General features: G+C 44.8%; 1 protein-coding gene across 5 annotated transcripts in view; it reads right to left on the bottom strand.

The window, feature by feature from the left end:
* Positions 1–16,419, bottom strand: part of LARP4 (La ribonucleoprotein domain family member 4) — a 182,159-nt gene that overhangs the window by 40,082 nt on the left and 125,658 nt on the right. For 4 of the 5 annotated variants that reach the window (XM_029594991.1, XM_029594986.1, XM_029594989.1 and 1 more), the window contains one exon: positions 7,316–7,364. In XM_029594991.1, coding sequence (XP_029450851.1) covers positions 7,316–7,364 — 49 coding nt within the window. The remainder of the gene's footprint in view (positions 1–7,315; positions 7,365–16,419) is intronic. The other variant, XM_029594988.1, reaches the window with a different exon arrangement.

Raw genomic sequence — 16,419 nt, forward strand, 5'->3', positions numbered from 1 at the left:
TGCCTTAATTTGTTGAACCTGTATTTTTTCTATCTGTTCTATATGCTGTTCTACCACCTGTATCTGTTTTTGCTGTGCTACCAAAACTTCTGAGTTATTTTTAACAGTTAAGTTTGTTTCATTAACCGCTTTAGTTAAATTTTTTATAGAAGAGTCCAATTTTGTCAAGACATTCCATAAAGTGTCCATTGTTATAGTCGTTGGCCTGACTATAATTTCTTGAGTGTGTTTTCCTTTTAGTTGTCTTAAGGGTTCTTTAGGTACACGTACAGATATCACATGATTTTCTTCTGCATTTCCTTGCTCGATAATTGTTGGGGGGTGTCTTGCAGATGCCTCATCCTCCTGTATAGCTCCATTAGATAAATCCAGCTTCCCTGACACATCCTGGGGAATTTCTGGTAATATAGAGGATATTTCCTTTTCTTTACCAGGAGGTAGTGGAACGTTTGGCGCTCCTGGACTTAAAGATATGTTATCAGCCAGTAGGGACAGATCCTGCTCCATCTCTGCCCCTACAGCGGCCCCCTCAACAGGAGTAGTCGGCGGGTTAGTTAACCAATCAGCTACCAACTTTTGGCTTTTCTCAAGATTTGGAGTGCTAACGGAAGGCTTTAACTTTGCCTTCTGTTTTGTATGCGGCATCGATGGTAAGATTATAAGAAAAGCCTAAGATGAGCTGTGGATATCCTAATATATTTCACTAAGCTTCCCTATGGGAGGATAAAAGGATATCTATTAATCTATATTATTAATAATAGGTAGCATACCTTAGGAAACAGTCCAATACTCCTGACCGCAATAGACCCAATGGACCCAGTCGGAGCCGGTCAGAGCCGCGCGTCCCTTTGGCGACTGCGCGCCGTAGAAGTGCCGTTTAAGAGGTCTCCCACGGCCCCTCCTACCGCAGCTCTGCTCTTCAATTGGCTGTCCAGCAAAACCGTCGGGGCAGGCTCCTGCCTACCCCCGGAAGTCTCTTTTCGTTACGGCAGGGAATAAGGCAAATTGGTGCAGGAAAAAAGTGCTTCACATTGCAGGTAATAATCCTTTTACCTCCCGTCTCATCAACTTCTAAATGCACGCTTCCGGGGTAAATTTTATAAGAAGCACGTGGCGAGACGATAGGGCCTTTCCCCAGTTCCCTCCCAATAAAGGAGAGGACTAGGAGGAAAATTCCTAAACCCCCCTAACTGACCTGCCACCCTTTTCCCCTATCTGCCTCCACCTCAAATCCCTCTGGGTTTTTTTGTTCTAATACTTACCTGCTCTCCAGAGCAGTGCCTAATGATGCTGTCCCGACCCAACCATGCCCTGCCACACCCCCCCCCCTTTTTTTTTTTTTTTTTTTTTTTTAGAGCTAGTCTCTGGCACCTGACCACAGTCCATTGAAAATGCACCCAGCACGCATGCAACCCAGCCAAGCGTGTATCACCTGTTCTTACGAGTGCTATCCTTTTAAAATTAGGCCGTTAGGTATCCCAAAAGTAAGCGCTATAAAAACAATTTAAACACACAATGAAACTTGGGCGCATAGATAAGCGTATGGCCACTTAAGGTGCCGCTTAGCTTAGACGCACGGAATACAAGGCCAAGCTAAGCGTCCAAAAACTGGATGCATAGCTAGATGCATACTCCAAACAGACAATCCTGTAGAGGGCAGCCTAAGAAAAGCACGCAAAATGCAGTTGCAGCCTACCCTGCAGCTCGCAGCGAAAAAGCCTCAGAGTGGGGCCTAGCCTACACAGGCTGCTCAACCCGCCAGCTTGCCCACGTCCCTCGACCTCCTATGGAACGGGACGAACGTTGGAATAATGCGCCAAGCACGGAGACCAAGAAAAGGAGGAAGCGCTATGCTACAAAAGCCTCCTTTAATGGCTCTGTAAATAAATAAATAAATATATATCTCTCTCTCTATATCTATATATATTTATTTTTTTTTTTACCTGGCTGAGCACAGAGATGGTCTGCAGCTGCAGGGGGAGAGAGCACATGCAGTCACTGCCACGCTCAGCTTCCTGTACCTATACTGCCTTTCAGCTGCTTAAGCAGCTAAGTGCACGCTGGCTGAAAAACCAGCTACCGGACCCAAGGCACTCATTTAAGGGACCACAAAAATCACCTCAGGAATTCTCAACTGGGGAAGGAACTTTATAGTATCACCACAGGAGGGTCTATCAAGGAGAAATGTGGAAGAGGATTTGCATTCAAACAACCACCAACAAGGACTGAACTACACAGTCTGGGTAAACAAATAAGCGTGGGGGTAGCTTGCTTTTTGCGGCGGTTACTACCCTAAACCAATTAAGCCTGATACTTCACTTTGAATGCATATACGGTATTGCTCTCTGCTTCAATGGCAGGGAGAAATGCAGAAAAGAGGATTTACATTCAGGCAACATCCAACAAGGCATGGATCTGTGCAGTCTGGGTAAACAAGCATTGGGGTAACTTGCTTGATGCGGCGGTTACTACTCATAACCATTAAGCTTTATGCTCACCTTTGATGCAACTCCAACATTACTCTCTGCATCAATGGCAGGGGGTGGCAGGAAATTTGAATCAAACAGTTACCAACAAGGGCCCTGAACTTGGTGGTTGGTGAAACAGATAAGAATGGGAAAATAAGTGTGGGAGCTTGCTGGGCAGTCTGGATGGGCCGATTGGTCTTTTTCTGCCGTCATTTCTATGTTTCCAACAGAGGCCAAACCAGGCTTCAAGAACCTGGCAAGTACTCAAACACTAAGATAATCCCGTGCTACTAATGCCAGTAATAGAGGCCATTCTCTAAGTCAACTTGATTAATAGTAGTTAATGGTCTTCTCCAAGAACTTATCCAAACCTTTTTTAAACCTAGTTAAACTAACTGCACTACCCACAACCTCTGGCAACAAATTCCAGAGCTTTATTGTGCATTGAGTGAAAGAAATTTTCTCCGATTAGTCTTAAATGTGCTAATTGCTAACTTCATGGAGTGCCCCCTAGTCCTATTATCCGAAAGTGTAAATAACTGATTCACATCTACTCGTTCAAGACCCCTCATGATTTTAAAGACCTCTATCATATCCCCCCTCAGCCGTCTCTTCTCCAAGCTGAACAGCCCTAACCTCCTTAGCCTTTCCTCATAGGGGAGCTGTTCCATCCCCTTTACAATTGGTCGCCCTTCTCTGTACCTTTTCCAGTGCAACTATATCTTTCAGAACTGAACACAGTACTCAAGGTGCAGTCTTCACCATGGAGCGATACAGAGGCGATATGACATTTTCCATTTTATTCACCATTCCCTTCCTAATAATTCCTAACATTGTTTGCTTTTTTGACTGCTGCAGCACACTGAGCTGATGATTTCAATGTATTATCCACTATGATGCCTAGATTTTTCCTGGGTGATAGCTCCTAATATGGAACTTATCGTGTAACTACTGCATGGGTTATTTTTCCCTATATGCAACACCCTGCATTTGTCCACATTAAATTTCCTCCTGCAATTTATCACAATCCACTTGTGATTTAACTACTCTGAATAATTTTGTATCATCTGCAAATTTGATAACCTCACTCATTGTATTCCTTTCCCGACCATTTATAAATATTGAAAAGCAACGGTCCAAGTACCTGAGATACCTGAGGCACTCCACTGTGAAAACTGATTTAATCCTACTCTGTTTCCTATCTTTTCACCAGTTTGTAATCCACGAAAGGACATCACCTCCTATCCCATGACTTTTTAGTTTTCTTGGAAGCCTCTCAGGAGGGACTTTGTCAAACACCTTCTGAAAATCCAAACACAACATCTACTGGTTCACCTTTATCCACATATTTATTAACCCCTTCAAAAAAAAAAAAATGAAGCAGATTTGTGAGGCAAGACTTCCCTTGGGTAAATCCATGTTGACTGTGTTCCATTAAACCATGTTTTTCTATATGCTCTGTGATTTTGATCTTTAGAATAGTTTTCACTATTTTTCCTGGCACTGAAGTCAGGCTCACTGGTCTATAGTTTCCCGGCTTGCCCCGGAGCCCTTTTTAAATATTGGTGTTACACTGGTCACCCTCCAGTCTTCAGGTACAATCAATGATTTTAATGATAGGTTACAAATTTTAACTAACAGATCTGAAATTTCATTTTTGAGTTCCCTCAGAAATTCCCAGTAGGGAGATGCACGTCCACCATCTGCTGGAGACAGAGAATACTGGCAGGCTGATATCACTGCTGGGGTATATATACAGTGATGTCAGTTTGCTTCTCCATCTGCTGGTAGAGGTGCATAACCCACTTGTTCTGGATTCATCTGTCTGGACGCTAAAAAAAAAAAAAAGCTTAACATTTTCTTTTCCATGCAATTAGCCTTAATCCACTTGTTTTGCAGTAATAAAAATTAAGTATTTAGTATATGCTTCATGGGGGATTAAGGAATTTTGCTTCATTTTGACAATGAATTGGTTGCCATGGTGTGGACACTTTTACCCCACCCATTCTCCAGTAAGGCTATCAAAGGTTTGCAGACCTATTCTGCTGATCAAGAGCCAAAGCTAAAGTGATATTTGCTCTGAAGCTGAATCCTACATCCTTGCTTGTGTCACAGGGAAAAGGGAGAAAGTAAAGTTGCTTACCTGTAACAAGTGTGTTCTGTGGACAGCAGTACAAACAGCTACACAACTGCGTGACATCTGGCCAGCACTGTGTCGGGTACTCATTGCTCTGAGCTCAGGATTTTCCAAAAACTCTCCTGAGTATGTACAGTTCCTTCCCAAATTATCACTGTGCGAGTTGCTTCAGTCTCTTCCAATGACTTTGCCCGGATCAACCAGTCATCACAGGTGCACCAGGATTTCCTCTTTCCTCAGCTACAACCACCAGGCCAGGCCGAAGGGCAGCGCCTGGAACTGATAATGGCAACCCAGTACCGCAAAGCATAGGAAACACTGATGTTCTTGCCGGATTGGAATACGAAGGTAGGTCTTGGAAAGATCCAGAGAGGTTAAGAACTCTTCCGGTTGTTCGGCCATTATCAAGGAGCGCAGAGTGTCCATGCGGAAATGAATTATCCGCAGATGTCGGCCGACACTCTTGAGATCCATAATGGGGTGAAAGGAACCCTCCTTCCTGGGTACAATGAAATAGATGGAATAACGACCCATATTTTCCTGAGGCACAGGTACTGGAATTATAGCCCTCAAATTGAGGAGCCTTATCAAGGTCGACTGCACTGCCTGCCTCTTGTGCTGGGAGTGGCAAGGAGACATCATGAACATGTCCTGAGGAGTAATGCAAAACTCCAGTGCGTATCCTTCTTGTATGACATCCAGTAGCCATTTGTCAGACGTGATCTTGACCCACCGCTGGTATAAGAGGGATAGTCTACCCCTTATCTCCTCATTCCATGGATGGGTTGGCAAAACCTCATTGGGGAGCTCGGGCCAAACCTGAACCCAAATCTGGCCCCCCTTTTGGGCTGCTGACTCCGAAAGGACTGAAATCTCCCTGAGGACAGAGACCGCTGAAAGGTTGAGTTTCTGTAGGGCCAAAAGCATTGGGAGCCCCTGGATCAACCCATCATAGGTGATGGGCGCTATAACTGCTTTCTCTTATCTTCCGGTAGCCATGGCACTGGAGACTCACCCCACTTACTGGCCAGATATTCTAATTCGCTTCCGAAGAGGAGTGATCCCTTAAAAGGTATCTTTGTAAGGTTTCCCTTAGAGGTGGGGGTATATGTACCCGTGCTGACGTCAGATCAGTCTCCAACTGCTAGCACGAGCACACTATACCCACTTGTCCTGAGTCCATCTGGCTACACGCCAGGAAATGGTGGGATGTTAATGTCACTCTTTTTGTATCATAACATTGGTGGAGAACCCATAATAGTGTATCCGAAATCTTGACTTTAAGAAAGGTTCTGCTGAATAAAATTGTCATTTTCAATGTCTTCCATATTCTTCTTTTTTACTTCATGTTTCTTTGGAGGTAGAATATGTTCTTGATCTTCTACATCTGATTTGAACTTTTGTTTTCCTTGTTTTCGCTGCACTCCATTTTGGAGCCGATATATTGGCCCCATACCATGGTGCAGAGTTTCTAACACCAAGTCTCGGCGCAGTGCTATCTACGTCAATTTGTTTTAGAGTCTTTGCACAGTTAGCTCTGCAGATTCAGTGCTCTGGCCTCATATAGAGTTATCAGTACTATACTTGAACGATAAATTTGATATTCTGAATCCAAACACATGCATGTTGTAGTGATACTGAAGTCACATCGCTATATTCTAACGGGCTGGAAACATGCTTCATTTTTTGTTCTGCGCCACGCAAACATGACACTTTAGAAACTCTCACTCATCAGATTTTAATTTCTTTGAACTGTGACATTTAGCATGTTTTGATCAGTCTGAAATTTCAGAGCTTCTATGCCTCTTTATTACAGTAATTTTTAGATTTTCATAGCTCATTTAGTTCTGAGTTCACAATATGACCTGGCTTGTAGAGACATACCTACAGTACCTGAATGTAATCTGCTTTGAAGTGCTTGAAAAACATAATATAAATCAAATAAATACTCCCATAGGGGCCACAATTTCTGAAGTTATGCTCTGGACCTAAATATCTTAGGCATGTCTTTTCATATGTAATCCGCAGTGGCACTGAATCTTATTGCTTTAATAGTGAATCATAGTCTTGTAAATGTGATTCGTCTATTGGCTCCCAAATTCAGAAACCGCATTAGTCATGCAGTGCAGTAAGAGTAATTATGTTCTTGCGCTTCACATCTGGATTGTCATCTCCACTGCATGACCAATGCGGTTTCTGAATTTGGGCGCCAATAGATGAATCGCATTTACAAGATTATGATTCACTATTAAAGCAATAAGATTCAGTGCCACTGCGGATTACATATGAAAAGAAATTTGTCACACAAGCTCACAGCTTTTTCAGCTAGCCTGAGTCCAAAAATAGATACATATCTAAGCCCCTGAGGCAGCCGTAGTGATAACGGCAAAACTCGGCCACAGGCGGGCTGTAATATTTTAGATACGTCTCCACTTCAATAAAGAACTGAAAAAGACCGTGGCATCTATTCCTTGTTATTTTCCTAACGGCTTTTTTGGCTTCATGCTTCTTGGGATATTCTAACATGGGTCAAAACTACAAAATGACATAACCCTGGTACAATTACCCAATCTCCTACTGTGTGACCCTAAGCACTATAACACGCATTCTGAAGATTACATGTGGTGATCAGCACAAAACACAACCTCTCTCATGCTACAGATGGCACAACATGCACACAGAGCAAAAAAACAAAAAGTAGGATACTTACTGAGATCCTGTCATCTTCTCGCCGTCGCCTACCCCTGAAAACATTTCTTCTTTAGCATAAAATAAGACAGAAAATGATAAACATAAGGCACTCCTTCCTTCCATCAATGTGCTTTTACACCTTTACATTATTAGGGCTTTAGGTTTCAAAGCATCTCTTTAATGAACTCAAGATATTTTTTGTGTTATAAACGCATTATTGGAAATGTAAAAATATTTAACTGTATAAAGATCAAATTGACTGTTAAGAGCTCACACTGTCTCACTGTTCACACATTTCAAAAAAACAGATGGAGAAATTACTTACCTGATTATTTTGTTTTCCTTAGTGTAGACAGATGGACTCAGGACCAATGGGTTATATGCACCCCTGCTAGCAGATGGAGAGTCAGGTCTCAAAGCTGACGTCACCCTAGATATACCCCTGCATTGACCTCAGCCCTTCAGTATTCTCTTCAAAAGCCATTGTGGACATACTATTGAAAAAACTTGATGAAAACAAACGACTAAAACCGGATAATTAACTGTACTCAAACAAATGCTGAATCCCAGCAAGATTACAGATGCCCTGATCTAGGGATCGGGCGACATCTTACCCATAATCTCTTGGAATCTGTTTATTTCACGGGCAATTCTTTGGCACCATTCTTGGGCGGCCATGAGCGGGATGCTGAATCCATCTATCTATACTAAGGAAAGCATATAGAGATGGATTCAGGAGCAATGGGATGTACAAAAGCTACTCCCGATCGGGGCAGGAGGCTGCCCACAGTCCGGTTAACACCGCCCTTGCAAAGACCGCGTCCTCTCAGGCCTGAATGTCCAGGCGATAGAACCTGGAGAAGGGGTGTAAGGAGGACCATGTCACCACTCGCCAGATTACAACAGGAGACAGCAGTCCAGCTTCCGCTCAGGAAACTGCCTGAGCCCTAGTGGAATGAGCTTTAGCCTGGAAGGGTAATGGCTTTCCTGACTCCACATCGGCTCCCGTGACCACCTCCTTGATCCAGCAAGCTATGATAGCCCGCAACTCTGGTTCGCCCTGCCTCCTTCCACCGTGAAGAACAAACAAGAATTGCAGACCAGTTCTGAAACTTCCAGATACCCGACCAAAAGCCTACTGAAGTTTAAATGGCGGAGGAGGCGGTATTCTTCTGAGTCCTTGTGCTTATCTTGGGATGGAAACAAAATGGACTGATTCAACTGAAACTTTGAGATTACCTTGGGCAAGAAGGATGGAACAGTATGAAGCCGTACTGCTCCTGTAGTCACCAGGAGGTTGGTTCCCGACATGACAATGCCTGTAGTTCAGAGATGTGATCAGCTGAGCATATAGCCACCAGGAACACCGTTTTCAGGGTTAACAAGCGCAAGGAAAGATTGCACAGCGGCCAAAAGGAGGGCCCTGCCAAGAACTCCAATACTAGATTAAGGTTCCACAAGGGAACAGGCCACTATAGGGGTGGCTGGAGGTACTTTACCCCTTTCAAAAAATGGGCCATGTCCGGATAAGCTGACAGGCGGGTTCCATTCACCTCACCCATGAAACAGGAGAGCGCCGCTACCTGGATCTTCATTGTTCACCTGGCAAAAATGATCAGACAGATAATGAAATGCTAAGAGAGATCAGGAAAGTTAACCAATTTGGCAGGGCAGTACTAATGGGAGATTTCAATTACCCCAATATTGACTGGGTAAATGTAACATCAGGACATGCTAGAGACATAAAAGTCCTGGATGGAATAAACAACTGTTTCATGGAGCAATTGGTTCAGGAACCGAGAGATTTTAGAATTAATTTAGTGGAACACAGGATTTGCTAAGAGGTAACAGTGATGGGGCCACTTGGCAATAGTGATCATAGCATGATCAAATTTGAACTAATGCCTGGAAGAGGGACAATATGTAAATCTACAGATCTAAAACTAAATTTTAAAAAGGGAAGCTTTGATAAAATAAGGAAAATAGTTAGAAAAAACTGAAAGATGCAGCTGCAAAGGTTAAAAGTGTACAACAGGCATGGACATTGTTTAAAAAATTAAATCTTAGAAGCGCAGTCCAGATGTATTCCATGCATTAAGAAAGGTAGGAAGAAAGCAAAACAATTACTGGCATGGTTAAAAGGTGAGGTGAAAGAGGCTATTTTAGCCAAAAAAAACCAATCCTTCAAAAATTGGAAGAAGGATTGATCTGAAGAAAACAGGAAAAAGCATAAGCATTGCCAAGTTAAGTGTAAAATATTGATAAGGCAGGCTAAGAGAATTTGAATTGAAGTTGGCCGTAGAGGCAAAATCTCATAAAAACTTTTTTAAATATATCAGACGCAAGAAACCTGTGAGGGGGTCTGTTGGACCGTTAGATGACAGAGGGGTTAAAAGGGCTCTTAGGGAAGAGAAGGCCATTGCAGAAAGACTAAATTAATTCTTTGCTTCTGTGTTTACTAATGAGGATGTTGGGGAGGTACCAATTCCAGAGATGGTTTTCAAGGGTGATGATTCAGATGAACCGAACCAAATTATGGTAACCTGGAAGATGTAGTAGGCCAGATTGACAAGATAAAGAATAGCAAATCACCTGGACTGGATGGTATGCACCCCAGGGCTCTGAAGGAACTAAAAAATGAAATGTCAGATCTATTAGTTAAAATCTGTAACCTATCATTGAAATCATCCATTGTACCTGAAGACTAGAGGGTGGCCAATGTAACCCCAATATTTAAAAAAGGCTCCAGGGACGATCCAGGAAACTATAGACCAGTGAGCCTGACTTCAGTGCCAGGAAAAATAGTGGAAACTATTCTCAAGATCAAAATCACAGAGCATATAGAAAGACGGTTTAATGGAACACAGTCAACATGGATTTACCCAAGGGAAGTCTTGCCTCTCAAATCTGCTTCAGCTTTTTGGATAAAGGTGAGCCAGTAGATGTAGTGTATTTGGATTTTCAGAAAGCATTTGACAAAGTCCATCATGAGAGGCTTCTACGGAAACTAAAGAGTCATGGGATAGGAGGCTGTGTCCTTTTCAAGGATTACAAACTGGTTAAAAGACAGGAAACAGAGTAGGATTAAATGGTCAATTTTCTCAGTGGAAAAGGGTAAACAGTGGAGTATTTCAGCAATCTGTACTTGGACTGATGCATTTCAATATATTTATAAATGATCTGAAAAGGAATTCGATGGGTGAATTAATCAAATTTGCAGAGGAAACAAAATTATTCAGAGTAGTTAAATCACAAGCAGATTGTGATAAATTGCAGAAGGACCTTGCAAGACTGGAAGATTGGACATCCAAGTAGCAGATGAAATTTAATGTGGACAAGTATAAGGTAATGCATATAGGGAAAAATTATCCATGCTGTAGTTACACAATGTTAAGCTCCATATTAGGAGCTACCATCCAGAAAAAAGATCTAGGAATCATAGTGGATAATATATTGAAATCGTCAGGTCAGTGTGCTGCAGCAGTCAAAAAAGCATACAATGCTATGAATTATTAGGAAGGGAATGGTGAATAAAACGGAAAATATCAATGCCTCTATCACTACACGATGAGACCACACCTTGAGTAATGTGTACAGTTTTGGTCACCACATCTCAAAAAAAGATATAGTTGTGAGGGAGAAGGTACAGAGAAGGGCGACCACATTTTTAAATGGGATGAAAAAGCTCCCCCTGAGAGGAAAGGCTAGGGCTGTTCAGCTTGGAGAAGAGATGGCTGAGGGGGGGGAATACGGTAGAGGCCTTTAAAATCATGAGGTCTAGAACGGGTAAATGTGAATCTGTTATTTACTCTTTCGGATAATAGAAGGTCTAGGGGGCACTCCATGAAGTTATCACCCATTTAAAACCAGTGGTCCCCAAACCTGTCCTGGAGGGCCACCAGCCAGTTGGGTTTTTGGGACATCCTCAATGAATATGCAAGAGAGAAAATTTACATGTTATGGAGGCAGTGCATGCAAATTTTCTCTCATGTATATTCATTGAAGATATCCCAAATACCGGACTGGCTGGTGGCCCTCCAGGACAGGTTTGGGGACCCCTGTTTAAAACTAATCAGAGAAAATTCTTTCACTCAATGCACAAATAAGCTCTGGAATGTGTTGCCAGAGGATGTGGTTAGTGCAGTTAGTATAGCTGGGATTAAAAAAGGTTGGGCTTGATGGACCCTTGGTCTGAACACAGTATGGCAATTTCTTATGTTCTTATGAACCCTCTTCAAGGGCAAAACCATAAGACAGAATAAGCTGGAAATAGAACCATAAGGTTACATTAACAGCAGGGGTGGAAGAGAAATAGAACCAAAAGGGTGCTAAAGGCCAAGAGTAACAGATAACAGCCAACAAGGACTGAATGGCACAGGCTGGGTAAACAAATAAACATGGGAGTAGCTTGCTTATTGCGGCGGTTACTACCCCTAACCAATTAAGCTAGATACTTCACTTAGAAGCAGTTCCAGCACTGCTCTCTACATTAATGGCTGGGTTGGAAGGGAAATAGAACCAAAAGGGTACTAAAGGCCAAGAGTAACAGATAAGTATGAGAGAGTGAGGAAATAAAAAAGTGTGAAAGCTTGCTGGGCAGATTGGATGGGCCATTTGGTCTTCTTCTGCCGTCATTTCTATGTTTCTATGGATCCTCTTGAAGGACCTGTCCCTGCTGAAGCAGGTCCCTGTGCGGCGGGAGGCACAGGGGTTTCTCCACCAGGAGTCTCCGCTTGTCCGCATACCTGGGCCAATCTGTAGCTACTATTAGGACTAATCCCCTGTGGTGCTCATTTCTGTGAATGACCCTGCCAAGCAGGGGCCACAGAGGGAAGGCATATAGCAAGTCCAATTCCAGCCAGGTCTGAATGACAGCATTGATCGCCAGGGACCACAGATCTCTTCTGTGACTGAAGAATCAGGGAACCTTTGCACTGTGAGATGTGGCCAGTAGGTCGATGGACGGGAGGTCCCAGCCATCTACCACCAGCTGAAAGGTTTTGGCCGACAACACCCATTCTCCTGGATCCAGACTCTCCCTGCTTAGAAAGTCTGCTCTGTTGGTCTTTTCCTGCGATGTGGGAGGCTGAGATCATCTGTAGATGTGTTTCTGCCCACTTCATAAGGAGATCTAACTCCTGTAACACTTGCTGGCTCTTAGTTCCCTCCCTGGTAGTTGATGTAGGCTACTGTTGTTGCGTTGTCCAACATTATGCGAACTGCTTGACCTTGGAGTATGTGGCTGAACTGTAGACACTCCAATCTGACTGCCCAGGCTTCCAGGCAGTTTATGCTCCAGAGTTCCTTTTCCTTGGTCCAACGCCCCTAGGCCGTCAGTTCCTGACATTGAGCTCCCCAGCCCCGGAGGCTTACGTCTGTCTTGAGGACCAGCCAGTTTGGCCAGGACAGGGTTACAACCTTGCCCGGGTGAGTTCCATGTAACAATCCTTGGAGCCAGGAACATACTTCCATCGATAGGTGGAGACGAATCCAGTAGTCTTGAGACAGTGGGTTCCAATGTGAAGCAGGGAGCACTGACGTGGTCGCATATGTGCCCTTGCCCAGGGTACTACCTCCAGGGTTGATGCCATCAAACAGAGGACTTGAAGACAGCTCCACGCTGTCGGGTGTATCATGTTCATCAATTGACGCACTTGGGACATCAACTTCCTTATCTGTGTGGATGGGAGGAAGACCTTGCCCTGCTTGGTGTTGAATCAGACTCCTAGATATTCCAAGGACTGTAGAGGGTTTGACACTACTTTTGTCCATATTTATGATCCAACAGAGTTCCTGAAGCAGGGAGGTCACCCTGCTGGTCACCTGGAGACCCTCTTCCACAGACTTTGCCACAGATCAACCAGTCATCCAAGTATAGTTGGATTCCCTCTTTCCTCAATCTTGGAAAATGTTCTGGGGGTGGTGGCGAGGCCAAAAGGCAGCACCTAGAACTGATAACAGCAGCCCAGTACCACAAAGCATAGGAAACTATATTCTTGCCAGATTGGAATATGAAGGTAGGCCTCAGAAAGGTCCAGGGAGGTTAAGAACTCTCCCAGTTGTACGGCCATTATCACGGAGTGCAGTTTTCATGCGGAAATGAATTACTTGCAGATGTCTGTTGATGCTCTAGGTCCAGGATGGGGTAAAAAGAACCCTCCTTCTTGGGTATGATAAAATAGATGGAATAATGCCCCGTATTTTTCTGGGGCGCAGGTACTGGAATTATAGCCCTCAACCTGAGGAGCCTTGCCAAGGTGGATTCCACTGGCTGCTTTTTGTATTAGGAGTGGCATGGTGACATCCAGTACCCATTTGTCCAAAGTGGTCTTGACCCACCGCTAGTAGAAGAGGGATAGTTGACACCCTATCTCCTCGTTCTGAGGGTGGGTCAGTAAAACGTCATTGGGGAGTTTGGCACAAACTTGAACCTGCCCCTCTTGGACTGTTGACTCCCAAAGGACTGAGACCTCCCAAAGGACTGAACGAGTTCCTGTACGGTCGAACATGTTGGGAGTCCCTGGATCGACCCCTCATGGGTAAGGGGTGCTGTAACTGCTTTGCTATCTTCTGATTAGTGGGGCAGTGGAAATTGACCCCATTTACTAGCTAGCTTTTCCAATTCACTTCCGAAGAGGAGTGGATCCCTTAAAGGGCATCTTTGTGAGGTTTCCAATATAGGTTGCATCTGCTGACCAATTTCGCAGCCATTGCTGTTTCTGACCACCACCACTGAAGCCACTCCTCTGGCCGAGGTACGGACTAGGTCAGGGCCCATGTCAGCAGTAAAGGCGGCGGTTTCCATAACCTCTCTGGAAATCGCCCAGTCATCCATCCACCTCCCAAGAGAGGAGCAGGCATGAACGAGCTACCAGGGTACAACAAGGAGCAATCTGTAAGGTCATTGCTATTGCGTCACAGGCTTGTTTAAGGGTGGACTCCATCCGCCTATCGTGTGCATCCTTCAAGGCCGCACCTCCCTCCACTGGGAAGGTTGTTCACTTCGAAATGGAATAGACCAGCGCATCCATTTTAGGTAAACAGACGTTCTTTCGCCACCAGATCCAGAGGTTATAGAGCTTCTAATGCTCGTCCACCTTTAAAACTTGTTTCAGGGGCGTCCCATTCCAAGTCAATCAACTCCTGGATGGCTTCCAGCAATGGAAAATAGCAAGAGGCTTTCCGGGAGAAACCAGAATGGGATTCTTCTTTGGTTCCAGAGTCTGTCCCAGGAACTCCCAGCATCTTCAGGGTCTGGGAAATCAGGGCCAGCAATTCATCTCTATGGAAAAAAACATAACAGTCCAATATGGTTCTAAACTCAGTGGGATTTCTCCATCTTCCAAGGAATCTGGGTCCCTTTCTTAGTCCTTGCTGTCCGGGTCCCAGCCAGGGATACCCTTGGGGAGGTGTGGCATGTCTCGAGGCCTGCCGACAGGGCTGGGCGAGGGAGGCCTTGAAAACATTCCACCCGGGTCCATACCTAGCCCAGGAAGTACTGGGTTAGGTGCCGCTGGATTTCCCTCTCCCATGGAAGACCCAGATCCAGGATTACTCAGATCCAGGGTACTTCCAAGTTAAGGTTGTAGCTGACCCATCCTCAGATTGGAGGAGCTGGGCTTAGTAAAGTTTGGGGAGGCCACATCTCACTGGGCCTCCTCACAGTGCAAGAATCAAGATCAGACTGTGTAGCCCTAATATGACAAGCAGAGCAGAAAGAACGGCACTTATGATTCTTTGCTGCCGGAGCCATTAGAGACGGTACCTGCGTGTTCAGCTGGCTCACATTTAAAAATTTTGGGCGTCTACACGGGATCACGACAAGGCACACGCACAGCACGTGCACTCGGCTTTTCCAGTTTTCTGCACTTAGAGTTGTGCGAGTATGTATGTGTGCACCGTGCACGGCATTATGTGCACAGCTGGCATGAACTGCTCGTACTTACGCTCTTAAGGTGGGCAATAGAAGACACAAAAAATGCACTCAAGATAGCGCCACTATGGCCTACCACATGTGTGCCCACTGAGCCCGAAGCAGGGCCTAGCCCACCAGGGGGCCGCTCATCCTACTCTGAAGCACACTTCCCCTTATCCCAACGGTATCGGGAATGACATTGGTACGGCATGCTGAGCAAGGAGACCGGAAGAAGCCTTACCAAAACCCCTCCAACATTTCTGAATCGGAGAGGAATTGTCTTTTTAATTCCCCCCCCCCCCCCCCTTTACCTGGGCTCAGTGCTTACTGGCTGAGTACAAAGACTGTCTCCAGCTGTGGGGGAAGTGGGCATTGGTCATCACCGCTGCGCTCGGCTTCCTGCATCTGCTGCCTTTCAGCTGCTTCAGTAGCAAAATCTACACTGGGAACCGGCTACTGGACCAAGGCACACCTCTGAGGGATCTCGGAAATCACCTCAGGAATTCTCAGCTGGAGGAGGGACCTTTAGGTATCACCACAGGAGAGTAGGGCTCAATCTTTCTCCAATTTAAAAGCAGAATTTCTTCTTCTAAAGGGTAAGGCGATCCCCATAGGGAAAAAGCACGTCCACATCTGCTAGGAGACAGAGCTACTGAAGGGCTGAAGTCACTGCAGGGGTGTATCTAGGGTGACGTCAGCTCTGAAACTTGACTTAGTCTCCATCTGCTAATAGGTCCTGAGTCCATCTGGCTACTCGCTAAGAAATAGTTTTTGTGGGACTGGCTCGGAGCCGGAGGGACTTGGATTTGATTCTCAGCTCAGCTCACTGCAGAAGTAGTGTTTAGAGTCCTTGGAGAGGATGTCAATTATGAAATATTGACAGTAAGTGGCCAGATTTAGGGCCCATCATTGCAGGATTCTGGAAAGCACCAGATGCTGGCCCCCACTTATAGGTACCACTGTAGTATAATGACCTACCGTTGCCTACCGTTAAAGTAATGGGCTGGGAACCAGAAGACCAGCAGTCAAATCCCACTTCTCCCACAGATACTTTTCAGACCTTGGCAACTCACTATCTCCCATTTCCCTTAGGGACTCACTTTGATTCTAAGTTATTTGGCGGCAGGGACTTGTTGCACCTGTATGTAATTGATCGTATTATGCCTCAGTATAGTAAGTTATACAAATACTGAAATAAAGTGAGATTC

Source organism: Rhinatrema bivittatum, chromosome 3, assembly GCF_901001135.1.
Source record: "Rhinatrema bivittatum chromosome 3, aRhiBiv1.1, whole genome shotgun sequence".
Classification (NCBI taxonomy): domain Eukaryota; kingdom Metazoa; phylum Chordata; class Amphibia; order Gymnophiona; family Rhinatrematidae; genus Rhinatrema; species Rhinatrema bivittatum.